General features: G+C 48.6%; 1 protein-coding gene across 5 annotated transcripts in view; it reads left to right on the forward strand.

Moving 5' to 3' along the window:
• The window catches only part of SEZ6L (seizure related 6 homolog like), a 185020-nt gene that overhangs the window by 157550 nt on the left and 13650 nt on the right, over nucleotides 1-13820 (forward strand). For all 5 annotated transcript variants that reach the window (XM_044775664.2, XM_044775661.2, XM_044775662.2 and 2 more), the window contains exon 13: nucleotides 12883-13077. In XM_044775664.2, the coding sequence (XP_044631599.2) occupies nucleotides 12883-13077 (195 nt within the window). The remainder of the gene's footprint in view (nucleotides 1-12882; nucleotides 13078-13820) is intronic.

The following is a 13820-nucleotide window of genomic DNA, read 5'->3' on the forward strand; positions in this document are numbered from 1 at the left end:
ATCCAGACAGGCTTCGCACACTTTGATGACCGCACGAGCAGGCAGCCCTGCCATTTAGACGGGCAGACGCAATGGCTGTTGGAAGCCAGCTGGAAAGCAAGAAAGTCCTCGTCTTTTTCCATTGGATAAGCTCCTACTTACTGAGCACTTACTGTATGCCGGGCCCCAGTCTATGCATCTTGCATGCATTAATTCTTTTATCCCTGGTGGGAAAGTAAAATGGAGGTGTCTGTTGCATCTGATAGAGAAGAGAGCATGGTCAAATTCAAACTCACAGGAGGGCTTCCTCTCCAAGGCCAGGGTCTCATTTGCTGGTTCCTGAACTCAGCTGTCTCAGTTCACAGAAGGGCTTGACCACACAGACCCAAACAAGTGAAGAATTTTTGGCCCACATCATTTGCTCTGTAGATTTCCCTTAATTAACATCTGATTCCTTTATTACAGGAAGATTTATGTTTCTGTGCTGCTATTTTCTTTTCTCAAAAAGGAGGACTTTTTTTATTGTGATAAGAACACAAAATAAAATGTACCCTTTTAACAAATTTTTAAGTGCGTAATACAGTATTATTAGCTACAGGCACAGTGTTGAGCGGCAGATTCTAGAACACATTTATCTTGCTAAACGGAAACTTTATGCTGCCGATTCGCAACTCTCCACTTTCCTTCCCCCCCCCCCAGGCAGGGCAGCCACCATCCCACTCTCTGGTTCCATGAATTTGACTGCTCTAGGTACATCATTTAAGTGGAATTATGCACAATTTGTCCTTCTGTGATGGGTTTATTTCAATTAGTATAATGTCCTCAAGGTCCGTCCACGTTGTCGCATATGTCAGAACTTCCTTCCTTTTTTAAGGCTGAATAATATTCCATTGTGTGGATAGACCACATTTGCTACATCCATTCGTCCACCAATGATGTTTGTTTCCAAATCTTGGCTCTTATGAATAGCGCTTCAATGTACATGCAGTGTTAATATCTCTTCTCTTCAAGACCCTGATTTCAATTATTCGGGGTAAATACCCAGAAGTGAGATTACTGGATCACATGATATTTCTATTTTTAATTTTTTGAGTAATCTCCATACCATTTTCCATAGCAGCTGTACCATTTTGCATTCCCACCAATGGTTCCCTTTTCTCCACGTCCTCACCAACACTTGCTGTCTTAGAGTATTTTGATAGTGGCCATCGGGACAGGTGTGAGGTGATATCTCACTGTGGTTTTGATTTGCACTTTCCTGATGATTAGGGATGCTGAGCATCTTTCATAGACCTATTGGCCATCTGAATATCTTCTTTGGAGAAATGTCTATTCAAGTCCTTTACCCATTTTTTTAAATTGGGTTATTTGTTTTTGAGCTCTGAAGTTGTTGGAGTTCATTATATATTTTGGAAATCAACCCCTTACCAGGTATATGGTTTGCAAAAGTCTTCTCCTGTTCCGTAAATTGGAGATTTCTCTCCCTGATTGTTTTCCTTGAAATTGAACACTTATCTGACACCATACACAAAAATCTACCCAAAGTGTAGCTCAAGGCTAATCTTCCTCAAGCAAAAAAAGAGGAGGATTGGCAATGGATGTTAGCTCCGGGCAACTCTTCTTCAGCAAAAAACAAAAACAAAAACAAACCTCAAAATGGATTAAAGCCTTAAATGTAAGACCTGAAACTAAGACTTCTAGAAGAAAACATAGGGGAAAGGCTTCATGACATTGGTCTTGGCGGTGTCACGACCATGGATATGACATGAAAAGCACAGACAACAAAAGCAAAAATAGACAAGTGGGACGACATCAAAATTAAAAGCTTCTGCACAGAAAAGGAGAGACTTTATTATCCATTGTCACACGAAACAGGGGATCTTGGACAGCACGGCCCTGTGCTCCCGTCTGCCTCTTTAGTCTGAGTCCTAGAATTTCAGAGCTGAAGGGCATCTGAGAGATAAGACAGAATTGAGGGGTAACTTAGAAATAAGACACCCCTGCCCCGTGCTACAGATAATAACATTTGTTGTTATTTATTGACCATGTAAGACATTTTGCTAACACAGTATATGTACTTGCGAATATATATGGATGTGGGAGTGTGGTGTGTGTGCATATATATTAAGGAAACTAAGGGTCAGAGGGAAAAGCAGATAATTATTTATTGAACATATAAAATACATTGCTAAACAGATTATATATATATTTGTGAATGTAAATGTGTGTATGCACACCTTATATATATACACGTATAAATAAGTGTGTGTGTGTGAAGGAAACTGAGACTCCAAAGGAAATAAGATTAAGGTCACAACACTTCTTTGTGGGCAGAGCTGGGATTCAAATTTAAGAGTCGGGTCTCAGGCCAGCGCCCCTTCCACCAGCAGCGACTTCCCCCAGGTTGGCAGGTACGAACCCGTGCGGGGACATCCCAGTGGAACTGAGGCCTGTGGCCCTAACCGCTTAAGCACAGCCACATGCCCTCCCCAGTGCCCGGCACTTTGGGCCACGTTCACACTGGTGGTTTCCTGTTATGGGCTGAATGGTGTCCCCCGGAAAGAGATGTGGAAGTGCTAACCCCAGGACCTGTAACTGTGACATTATTTTGGAAACAGGGTCTTTGCAGATGTAATCACGTTAAGGTGAGGTCATCCCGGCTCGGGGTGGGCCCGAATGCACTGACTGGGGTCCCTAGAAGAGGGAAATCTAAACACAGATGGGGACACAGACACGGGGAGAAGCCATGTGATGACAGAGGCGGAGATCGAGACTCTGCATCTGCCAGGGAAGGAAGGCCAAGCACCGCCAGGGACCATCGGAAGCTCGGAGGAGGCAAGGACGCTGTCACAGGGAGCCTGGCCCTGCCGCCGCCTGGCTTCGGACCCAGAGCCTCCAGAACCGCCGGACGGCCCGCCTGTCGTCTTGAGCCCCGGTCTCGGCCCCTCCTTACAGCAGGCTGGTTCCTCCCGGGGCCTCCAGGGGCGGTCAGAGCGGCTTCAGTAACTCGAGCCTCAGAGACCCAGAGATGGAAAGCTAAAAATAAAAGCTTATTTAAAAATACTGAAAGGTGGAGATATCATCTACAAAAAGGAAAAAAAGAAAGAAAAGCCACTTCGCTAACGAGGCACAGCCACGGGGGACCCTCGGGGCTGCTGGGGCGGCCGGTTCCAAGAAGCGCCTCCCTCCCCACGGAGCCGCCTGTCCCCTGAAATCGCGGGGCCGATCTGATCCGCGGGGCTCGTGGAGACGGCTTCCCTGACACCCGTGCTAATGAGTTCACAAGGCAGCGGGGTGTCAGGAGGCACGCGATCCTTCCAGAAGCCTGGGAAGAACCCGGCGTGGGGTTCCAGCAACATGCCAGGCAGTCGAGGCTGCCGGGAGAGGACTCAGGAGGCAGGAGGACGGTCACGATGTGGCAGCCAGGTGCCGGAGAGAGGGGCAGGTTGCGTCTGGGTTCTGAGGGTATTTTTAAGGATGAAGTTGTTGCTCATAGACAGCTTTAAATGTCTTCTCTGCTGAACAAAGAGAGCAGCCCTGATTGGATGAGCATCTTCGCTGTGCCAAGCGCCTCCCCAACATCAATTCATCAGTTTTGGGACGTTTAACCGTCCCAAAACTGCGTGGATAGTACCTGCATCCACAACCAGCAAAAGAAGGCCCAGAGAGGGTAAGTAGCTTTCCTGTGGTCACACAGTGGTGAAGGAGAGAATCCAGGATTCCAACTCAAGCCTCACTAAGCCAGAAGCATTATCTTCCCACCTCATCACGCTGCAGTCCCAGCTTCCGGTGAAGCGCTGGGGCTTTGCTGTTGACGAAGATCTTCCACCAACAAGCTCATGAAGCAGACAGAACAAGTTGTGCAAGCTCTGGTTGTCTGCAGCCTCTGTTCGCAGTCGCTTGCTCAAGGCTGTAGTTGGTCCAGCTGGGACTTGACGCCATGTCCTCTTACTCGCAGTCTGTTTTCCCTGTGCCACTCCAAGAGCAGACAGGTCAGGCATAGGTAGAGAGAAGAGTCTGAGAGTCACAGTCAGACACATCCCCAGCACTACTGGGTGACCTTGGGCAAGTAGCTTGCCCTCTCTGGGCCGCAGGACCCTCATCTGTGAAAAGAGATTAATACTCGCTACCAGGCAGGGTTGTTGGAAGCAGCTCATTCAGTCATTCAACAAGTGCCTCCTGTATGCGGGCACCTGCTGGGGCAGAGATTCCCACGCTGCCTCATCTCTCAGTCCCCCTGGTGTCCCAGGAATTGCTGCATGGATTCCCCGGGCCAAAATGCCTAACCGTTCCATTTATTAACAATTTCGGTCCAAGCAACCTAATGAGCAGCTATATCCTGACAACTTAGTGGCCATTTGAAAAATTAATGCACGCATTAAAAGAAAAGATTTTATTTTTATTTCGTTCTTAAATAATTGCAGTTACTACTAAGGAAGCATGTGCCTGTCGGGCTCTGCCAGGCTTCTCCAGTCTTGGCACCATGTTGGACCCCGCCACCTTCATTTCCGCTCCACATTGATTTTAGCACAGTCCTTGCTTTTTAGCACAGCAACCACCAAAAACCCGGCTTTGCAAAGACAGGGCATCATTGAAAGAGTGTGGTTCTTTCCAACATTGAAACTGGGCTTCCTCCAGCTTGTAGCCCAGGGGTCTGAGAGATGTCACCACGTCTCCTCAAAATTCTTAAAAACCTCACAGATTTTTCCCCATGAGTTTGTGGCATCCCAGGGTGCCTTGGTGCCCAGTTTGGGAACCATGCTGCAAGGCCCTGAAAATCCAGCCACGTGTGAGCAGACACGATCCGCGTTCTCGTGGAGCCTGGGGTCTGTTGGAGATGGGAGGAGGAGAGAGGCACCTATGAAGGAAGTAACAATGCATCCTTGGAGTCGCTTCCTCCGGGAAGGCCTCCCTGACTGCCTGGGCTAGGTCACGTTTGCCTTCCTCTGACCTCCCACGGCTCCTACAGTTGCATCTATCACGGCACTTGCTGCACTTCATTGACGTGATCTGTTTGTAGAGTCAAACACGTAACTCACTTGCTCGGGTTGCATCCAATCTGTTCTTTCATCCCTTGGGCCCAGCCGGCTCAACAAATCACGAGATTTGTTACTATTACTGTCATCGTTATTGTTAGCAATACTCATGCGGTCTTTATTGCACCTCGCGGCTTTGTTGCTGCTTCCCGTCTTTGACGGCGGCAGGGTAAATAATGCCGGAGGCTCCCGTCCAGAAGACATAAACCACGCCGCCCAAAGTAATCCGACAAATTCAGCGAGGGTTTTATGAGTGGCTCTCCAGGGAGGCACTTCGAGATTCCCCAGGCGGCCCTGGCCCTCCCCAGCCCTGCCCCCAGAACACCGGGACTGTGAGCCGTGGAGATTTCCCGGGCTGGGCAGAGCCCACATGGCCAGACGGCGATCGCAGTGAAAGCTTCCGCTGACTCGCTGTCTCCAGCGGCCTCACCTCGGCCGACACGCCAGGTTCTGGCTGGTGCTGTCTTCATTTGGAAATTCTTGTCTCTGAGAAAGCAATGGCTCAGGGGGATTCCTGGAAGCCCAGGGGACTGGGGCACAAGAAGGGCCCTTCGTTCCAGCAGAACTGTTAAACACAGGACTCAAAATCCAGCAGGTCCAGCTCTGCATCCCAGCTCTGCCGCCTGCCAGCTGTGACTTTGCACACGCCGATGTCCCCATGGAACAGAATGATCCTGCCAGCCGTGAATACAGACGCTCCTAACGGTGTGTCTGGCAGGCCATTAAGCGCTAGGTTAACACAGGTTGCTAATTACCTCTCAGTTTCACGGCTCCACTGTTGTCAGGATGTCACACACGGTTCGCGACAATAACGAGGGAACCTGAGTTTGAGCATTTTGCTCAAATGTGCTCCAGAATTCTACGTTTTTTTCTGTAGTTAGAGGGGAGAAATGGGGAAAAAAATAGAAAGGAGGGTAGGTTTGTGATCGTGTCTATAAGACCGACAGTCCACCTCGACTGAATTCCTGGGAAAGATCCGGACGAGGTCACACGGGTTGCAGCTGGAATTGTTTAAGATCTCCAACCCCTGGTTCTCAGCCAGGTGTGAATTTGCTCCCCACCTTCGTCAATGGCAATTTCTAGAGACATTTTTGGTTGTCACCACAAGGGGCAAAGGATGCCACTGGTACCCAGTGAGTAGACGCCAAGGATGTTGCTCAACATCCTACAATGCACAGGACGCCCCACCCCAAAGAATTACCCAGCCCAAAATGTCAATCGTGTTGAGGTTGAGAAAGCTGCCTCAGATAATCTTATTTCAAAGTGTGGGTACATCCTCAGAGTGGGGATGTCATCGCCCAGCCCCGTCTCAGCTAAGGATGGGGTCTTGGTCCAGTCCATTTATTTAACAGGCAGGGAAAATGGAGTCCAGAGATGTAAAGTGATTCACCCTAGGTCACACAGCAGACCCAAGCCTCCAGTTTCAAATTCAGATCACTTTCCACGTCGCTCTCCTGCCATCTTCTGGGAGCTGAAGACAAACACAGTTACTGCCAAAGAGAGCTGATTTCCGTGTGGAATTCTTCTCAAACTCTTACTGATGGTTGTGTGAAAATTGAGTCGGACTGGCTGTAGAGCCGGGGAACCCTGGACGCAAGTCGTGGCTCAGCCACTCCCTTCTTGTGGGACCTTCACAGGTGACTTTCCTCTCAGTCTCCTCGTCTGTAAACCGGCTGTATGTTGTGTGATTAACTGTGGGCTGGGACCGCCCAGATTTGAACCCGAGCTCTCCCACGAAGTAGCTTGACAGCTTGCCCAACAATTCTGTGCTTCATTTGCTCAGATATAAAATGAGAACAATGATAATAATATCCGGGTCTTGGCGTTGTTGTGATAATTAAACGAGCTCATAGATATAAAACTCCAAACAGTGCCTGGCTCATAGGAGGCTCTCAGGAAATATTGACTCTTCTGGTCATTATTGCTCCTACCTTCGAGGATTCGGGGGAGGATGAGAACTAATATATGCAAGCAATGTGGTACAAAACGGGTGCTGGAATATTTTGGCATATGTTGGAATGTCTTAACCATGCCAAGAATACTTTTATTAAAAGGGGATGAATTAAATTAAAATTCCCCAGGGGCCAGAGCCGGCGCCCTGAAGAATCCAGCGTGACTCTAGTACGCAGCCAGGTGGGCAGAGCTGCGGATGCCTCCCCCTCACCTCCCTGGATCAGCTGTCAAGATCTTCCTTTCATCCAGGTCTAAGAATTCATCCTTTGTCCCTTTCTATCTCCCCAGGGCCAGGACGGCACCTGGCACAGGAAATATTTGCAGAATACAAGAATAAGTTACATGAAGTCCGGGGTCATGTCTGTCTTGTACACCATTGCATGTCCAGGGCCAAAAACAGTGCCTGGCATGTACAAGGCGCTCAATAATATTTGTTATATTCGTTAATCTGTTAATTTATGAAAGGAATCTCCGGGGGAGGTTGTGGGTAATCCTTCTGGGTTGCCACTGCCACCTGCTGGCCGCTTTGCTACATTGCAGGTAATAGGCTCGGGATTTGGGTTCTCTTTAGGGTCTCTTACTCCCCTCCACCCAGGAGGGAGGGAAGCAGCGGGCGTCAGATCGGCATTTCCCTGAGTCCTCACTCTCTCCAGAAGAGCACTGGGTTCCCAAGTTTCCTCTGGAAACCGTTCTGACCTTCCCGCCCTAGCCGGGGTGACGAGGCTTCTCCTGTGTTCCCCCGTCACAGCTGTTGCTGCGCTGGCTGCCATCACTTGATAACCATCCTCTCTCCTCTATGAGACTGAGTTCTGGGGACATAGAAACCATGCTTCTCTAGTTCACTGCTCTATACCAGCTCCTAGCACAAGCCTGGCACATAGGGGCAGAGTGAAAAGACCTACTGGGTGGAAAACATCCACAGTTTATGGGGAACTTCATAAAGTGTAAAGGGCAGTGCCCTGGGGTGCATTTCCCAAGGAGTATTGCACACACCACTGGTGGTACCCATGCGGCTTCAGACAGTGGCCAGGTCAGCTTCTAGGTGTTTTGTTTTGTTAAGAAAGCTTTAAAAATTAAAACTGACATTTGAAACCTGACTATAGGAATATTATTTAGGCTGAGGCTAAGTAATATAGCATTCTTTAAGTGGAAAAACAAGTCAATAGAAATAAGAAACATTGGGCAAACAATAGTAGAGTTGGTATGAAAATATGACAAAAATTGTAAAAGCTATAAAAATAACCGGCATTTATTGGGTGCTCACAGTGTGCTGCTCATATCCCACGTGTGAGCTCATTTAATCTTCATGGCACCCTACGAGGTAGCCCATTTTACAGATCCGGAGACTGAGGCTCTGGGAGGTCAAATATCTTGCCCACAGATGGACACATAACAAGAATCTGAATCCTGAGCCACTGAGCACATCTACTCTGTAACCTTCTTTCAACTGGACTGATGTAATGTCTTTCAAGAAACATCTATTGGGCACCTGCTGTGTGCCAGGCTGCCAAGGATGCAGCAGTGAGTAAGAGCCAAGCCCGGCTCAGCAGAGCTCAGTGGGGCTGGAGACCAAAGACTTCTTCAGAATCTTTTCAGAGGAATCGTTAGAACATGATGGCTGCAGGGTCCTGATCATGCTGCTGTTTGTGTTTATTTCAAAAGCAATGCTTGCCCGACGTGTTTTAAAAATAGTACGTCCCGATGCTCTATAAGGCTGTAAAAAATAAGGGTAAAATTTTCCATCCCCACAGTCCGTACCCCAGGCACGCTCTGCACACCCAGTGACTCCTTACGCACCCTTGTAGGTGTCGTCCGTGGACACAGGATGGAGGTCCGTCTTTAGGGTCCCGAGATGGATTTCAGGAAGGCCTTGTGGTTGGGTTCGGGGCTCAGATGTGGAAACATCGGCTGCGTGTCCGGGCTGCTGTGAGGTGCCAGCGGGTGAACTTCAAGCTTAGGGTTGACCCTGGTTCAGCGGAAGGATTCGCCTTGCCCGTCGGCTGGACCATTTGGTGCCTTGTATCTGGGAGTCTTCACTAAGTGGAACTCTATTCAGTATCTCTGCCTCTCCTTCAACTCGTCCTTGCCTCGGCCGAACTAGGGGTCTCCTCCAGGCACCCCTGAATCTTCTGAGTTTCGCTCTCTGACTACAACTGCCATTTTTTGGTTAACTTGCCCATTTACATTTTTTGCCCTCTTAGAGCTTAGAGACCATGGGCTCAGGAGGGCCAGAATGGTGTCTGGTTCACAATTGGCCCCACTGCTGGGCACACTGCCCGGCATGTAGTCAACGTTCGTTAAATGTTTTCTGGATAAATGCACTTGTGTGCGCTAAAGCATGTCACCCAGATACGCCCCCAGCTGCTCAGGGAGCTGGAGGGTTCCTTTCCACAGTCTGACTTCCGGGCTGGCTGGATTGCAGGGCGGCAAGAATATGGTTCTTAACTCCTGATGAAGGCTGCCACTGAGGTACAAAGAAAACAGTCCTTCAACCTCAAGAGTAGAAACCAGGTTCCTACCCACCCACCCACCCGTTCGAGGAGATCAAAGCCCCAATTCTTCACTAGTGGTGATTGCCGTCGCTAAAACATGATCATTCTTTCATCTGTTCATTGGAAAGGTGAACATTTAAATGCCTTCCTAAATGTCAGGAAGGTACTATGTGTGATATGATAGGGAGTGGTGGGGATTGTGGCTAACTGGGAAGCACATTACTGGTCTAAGGGGGACAGCTGCTACTCGAGTCCATGTGAGTCAAGTGCTTGGGCTCATGTCACCATCATTGCTATGTGGCGATGTGAGCCCATGGTTGCCAAACCTTCCAATGTTTCAGAAGGAGCCAGAAGTCTAGATTATTACATGAAATACTCTGATTCGCACAAGCTAAGTAGAGCCCACGTGTAGGTCGTATTCATAGAGAAAAAGGTTCCAGTTGGGACCTCCATTAGACTTTGTCCCTCCCACCTACGAGTTCCATGGGGCCAGGCGTCACATAGGTTTTATTCACCTCTGTGTCCCCATGCTTCCTCTGTGTCGGCACATGCTGGGCGTTCATAAATGTCTGTTGACTGAATGAATGAGTGCTTCCTGTGAACCAGGTTTGGTGCTGGGCACTGAGATTCCTGGCATGAACATAAACACGAGTTTCCAGGCTGGGAGAGAGGTGCTGAGGTGAGATTCCAACAGTGCCATACAAGATTCTGAAGCTGTGATGGAGGTCTGTGCAGGTTATAGGACAGGGTTCCAAGGACAGGGGAATTCATGCTGAGTTCAGATCTGAGCGGGGACAGATCTGAGTTCTGGAGATTCATCTTGCAAGATAAGATGCTTAAAACAACACCTATTTCTTATCTTAGCGTTTCTGGGGGTCAGGAGTCTGGGCACAGCTTACCTGGGTCGTCTGGTTCAGGATCTCTCACAAGAGATACTCTGGGGCTGGGGTCTCCTCTGAAGGCCCCACTGGGGAAGGGTCCACTTCCAGGCTCACGTGGTTGTTTGCACAACTCGGTTCCTTACAAGCTGTTGGCTGGAGGCGACCCTCGGTTTTCTGCCACGTGAGCCTCTCCATAGGGCAGCTCACAACATGGCCACTTGTTTCCCCAAAGACAGTAAGAGAGGAGGCTGCCAGCAAGACAGAATTACAATCTCATGTCACATCATCACGGAAGTGACATCCCTTCACCTGTGTGTATTCTGTTGGTTAGAGCAAGTCACAGTTCCCACTGCAAAGAGCTGCAAAGAGCATGCATGCCAGCAGGTGAGAAACATGAAGGGCTCTCTTAGTCTTTTCACCGCACCGCCCTGTAGATGGGAGGAGAAAGAGCATTCCAGGCAGAGGGACCAGCACAGACAGGGCACCAAGGCTGAAACAGTGTAACCCATCTAGCAAAACGTGACTAGTTCGCTGTGCAGTAAAGAACCATCAGAGAGGGAGACAGTGGCCAGATGAGATGAAGCCCTGAGATTCAGCCTGGAGGAATGGCCTCTTCCCCACGTGCATCAGCATCATCAGGTAAAATACGACAAACGACCCCCCGGCTCCGTGTTCTGAACTGAGGACCTGCATAGTCAAGGTGATGACAAGCTGGGATTACACTAGTAGGTTGCAAAAGTCACTCAGAGGTCACAGGAGCCCTTCAGGTAAAAAAGACAGTGCGCCACCTCCTCCAAGAGTTTCACTAATCAGGTGAGTATCGGCAGCTGTCGTCGGAAGCCTTTTCCACCTTGTTTGTCTGAAACAGCGATGGCAGGTGCCAGATGGGGTGTTTAAAGACTTGGGTCTTTGTAAGCCAAAGTGAGTCCAGGAGGAAAGGATAAAATGTGTCAGCATTTGGTGGGGGGAAATTGGAATGCACGTGCACTGTTTGTGGGAATGCAAAATGGTGCTGCCACTGTGGAGCAGGATGGTGGTCCCTTAAGAAGTTAAATATGGAATTACCATGTGATCTAGAAATTCCACATCTGTGGATACTCCCAAAAGAACTGAAAGCAGGGTTGTGAAGAGAGATTTGCACACCTGGGTTCATAGCAGCATTATTCACAATTGCCAAAAGATGGAGCAGTTCAAGTGCCCATCGATAGAGGAAAGGAGAAACAAAATGTGCTCTATCCATGCAGTGGAATATTATACAGCCCTAAAAAGGAAGGAAAGTCTGACACCTGCCACAACATGGATGAACCCTGAGGACGTTATGTTAAGTGAAATAGGCCAGACACAAAACGTGAAATACTGTGTGATTCCGCTTATATGGGGTCCTAGAGCAGTCAACTTCATAGAGACAGAAAGGAGGCTGGCGGCTGCCGGGGGCTGGGGGAGGGGGAGCAGGGAAGTGTTTCATGGGTAGAGTTTCAGCTTTACAAGATGAAAAGCGTTCTGGAGATTGATCACATAACAATGTGAATGTGCTTAACACAAGTGAACTGTACACTTAAAATGGTTACGATGGTAACTTTTTGTTATGTAGGTTTTACCACACTTTAAAAAGATTTTAATCATAGACTTTTAAAAATATTTTAGGATTTGTAGTATTGTGTGCAATGCTGTGTTTGCTCGCTGTCCATTCCATCCGGGTGCGAAAAAGACGCTAGACTACATGCTGACCCTGGAATGGGTTAAACTTGCGGGTTCAACTCTCCAATAAGTCCTAAGTTACCAGAGGTCATTTATGATGCACCTACTGTATATGTCAGGGTCATTTATGTTGTTCATACTGTATACCAGGCCCTAAGCTTCAAGCATGCATTTACAGGCTCATCTCCCGTAAGGGAAACTGACATTAAATAATTAAATACAATACAGTGTATGCAGTGCTGGGGTACAAGAAAAAATGGAAAGACTAGTGACTCAGTTAGGGGTAGGGGGCATCAGAGAAGGCCTCCTGGAGGAGGAGAAATGAAGACTGACTTCATTTCTTGATAAGACAAGACTTATCCAGGCTGGGGTGGGCAGGTGAGGTATAAAGTGAGAACCAGGGGGAATATTTCATAATTTAACACGACCACCACCATCCATCATTTACTGAGTACCTATGACATGCCCATAGCATGCTAAGCATTTTACACCCATTACCTTAGTTAATCTTCCAAGTCCCTATGAGATAGGTACTATTATTCGCATTTTACTGATGAGGAAATGGAGGCTCAGAGAGGTTGTGGCCCTTGCCAGAGGTCACACAGCTAGTAAGCAGCAGAAGCCAGATTTTAACCCAGATTCCACAGCCCAGTACCTTCAACTGTGCCCAGAGGTGGGAGAGAGAAGGGTGAGTTTGAGGAATGGGAAACAGTTCAGTGCGAGATGGGGATGTAGAGAGGGGACGTTGGAGAGGCTAGCCAAAGCCACACCACACAGGCTCTGAGCAGGAGTCCCCAAAGATTTGCACCATCTCATCAGAGCTCCTTTTGGCTTGCCTTTCAGCGGAAGAGTCCCTGGCATGTGACAACCCAGGGTTACCTGAAAACGGGTACCAAATTCTGTACAAGAGGCTCTACCTGCCGGGAGAGTCCCTCACCTTCATGTGCTACGAGGGCTTCGAGCTCATGGGCGAGGTGACCATTCGCTGCATCCTGGGACAGCCATCCCACTGGAACGGACCACTGCCCGTTTGTAAAGGTAAAGAACCCTATTTGAGACGCGGGAACTGAGGGACCCTGAGATGTCGGGACTGGCTGGCAGGGATTCTGAATTCGCTCTAAAAAGCCAAGCTACTGTAGTTCATTAAATCTAAGACATCGCCATTATTTCCTGCACCGCTGAGAAAGAAAGAAATTGCTACCAATTAAACTATGACACGATGCCTTCTCCTTGCTTAGCGTTAGTATTTTCACTTTCTAAAAGAGCTCTTCCAAGCTTAGATGTTTATCACAAAGGAGAGGCAGGCTGCTTTTTGACTCCTGTTTCGACAACGTGGCTTAAACCGCGTCCTGGACGCCCTTCTCACAGCCACTTGGCTCCGAAGGGTGAGGATGCTCCTCTGTTGCCTCCGGGGTCCCCCAAGGCGCTCACACCCATCCTCCCAAAGCTGAAGATGATGCGCTGGACCACGGAGTGCACATCGGCGTCGTGAGCGCCACCTGGTGGCAGCGATGTGCCACATCATTGATTTAAGACCTGCCCCCATCTCAGACGGTGAAAAGGGGGAAAATGTATTTTAGAATTAATGAGCTATTCATCATTGAAATTCAGTTATGACACACCCAGTGAGACTTGGACCCATTTATCTGGGTCTTTGAGGTGTGCAATTAATAATAATATCCTAAATACTTTCGATGCTTTCAGCCAGTGGGTTTAACCTTTTATGGCATTAATACCCCTTTGGGAATCAGGCAGAAAGCTCTGAATTCTCTCCGCAGAGG

The sequence above is a fragment of the Equus asinus genome, chromosome 8 (genome assembly GCF_041296235.1).
Source record: "Equus asinus isolate D_3611 breed Donkey chromosome 8, EquAss-T2T_v2, whole genome shotgun sequence".
NCBI lineage: Eukaryota > Metazoa > Chordata > Mammalia > Perissodactyla > Equidae > Equus > Equus asinus.